At 64.5% G+C, this 1,240-nt stretch overlaps 1 protein-coding gene across 1 annotated transcript in view; it reads right to left on the reverse strand.

The window, feature by feature from the left end:
* Window positions 1-104, reverse strand: part of LOC115307191 (tripartite motif-containing protein 46-like) — a 12,808-nt gene extending 12,704 nt beyond the window's left edge. The window contains exon 1 of the mRNA XM_029958158.1: window positions 12-104. Coding sequence (XP_029814018.1) covers window positions 12-104 — 93 coding nt within the window. The remainder of the gene's footprint in view (window positions 1-11) is intronic.
* Between the last annotated feature and the right edge of the window lie 1,136 nt (window positions 105-1,240).

Genomic DNA, 1,240 nt, shown 5'->3' on the forward strand with positions numbered 1-1,240 from the left:
CTGGCACACACGTGGCACACGTTGTGGGTGCAGGGCAGTGCCAGCGGCTGCTTGTACATCTCCTTGCACACCGGGCACACCAGCTCCCGCTCCATGTTCTTCATGCTGGTCTGAGGGCAGAGAGGGGAGCGTCGCCCACTGCCCATGGAACGGGGCTGGCACCACATGGGACCAGGGCTGGGATCAGCACCAGGGCTGGGATCAGCATTAGAGCTGGGATCAACATCAGGCCAGGATCAGCACCTGGGCCAGGATCAGGGCTGGGATCAGCACCAGGGCTGGGGTCAGCATTAGGGCCAGGATCAGCACCAGGGCCAGGATCAGCAGTAGGGCTGGGATCAGCACCAGGGCCAGGATCAGCATCAGGGCCAGGATCAGGGTTGGGACTGGCACCGGGGCCTGGACCAGGATCGGGGCTAGGACCAGCACCAGGGGCAGGGGCAGGGCTGGGGCCAGCACCATCAGGGTCAGGATAAGCATCAGGGCTGGGATCAGGGCCGGGACCAGTATCAGAGCCAGGATCAGCATCAGGACCAGGATTAACATCAAGGCCAGGATCAGGCCTGGGACCAGTATCAGGACTGGCACTGGGGCCAGCATCAGGATGTGGCCCAGGGCTGGGCTGGAGTTGGGAACTGAGGCCACACCAGGACCAGGACTGAGGCTGGCACCGGCACCAGGACCAGGACCAACATCATGGCCAGGATCAGGCCTGGGACCAGCAGCATGGTCAGGATCAGGAGCAGCACTGGGACCAGGGCTGGGATGGGGCTGGGGGCTGAGGCTGAGACCACAGCAGGGTCAGGATCGGGCTTGGGAACAGCACCAGAGCCAGGACCAGTATCAGGACCAGGGCTGGGGTGGGGATGAGGACTGGGTCCAGCATCACAGCCAGGATCAGGCCTGGGACCAGCAGCTTGGTTGGGATCAGGAACAGCACTGGGACCAGAGCCAGGATGGGGCCCAGGGCTGGGATGGGATTGGGGTTGGGACTGGGCCCAGAGCAGGGCCAGGATCGGGTCAGGATGAGGACTGGCACTGGGATGGGAATGGAGACCACCACTGGGATCAGCACCAGGATGGGGCCCAGGGCTGAGACGGAGATGGAGACTGGGGCTGGGATGGAGATGAGGACCAGCACCGGGACCAGTGCCAGGATGAGGGCTGGGATGGATGCTGGGATGGAGCCCGGGGCTGGGATGAGGATGGGCTGGGGCTGAGGGTTGGGATGGTGCTGGGG

Source organism: Manacus vitellinus, unplaced genomic scaffold (genome assembly GCF_001715985.3).
Source record: "Manacus vitellinus isolate BGI_N305 unplaced genomic scaffold, ASM171598v3 scaffold_142_pilon, whole genome shotgun sequence".
NCBI lineage: Eukaryota > Metazoa > Chordata > Aves > Passeriformes > Pipridae > Manacus > Manacus vitellinus.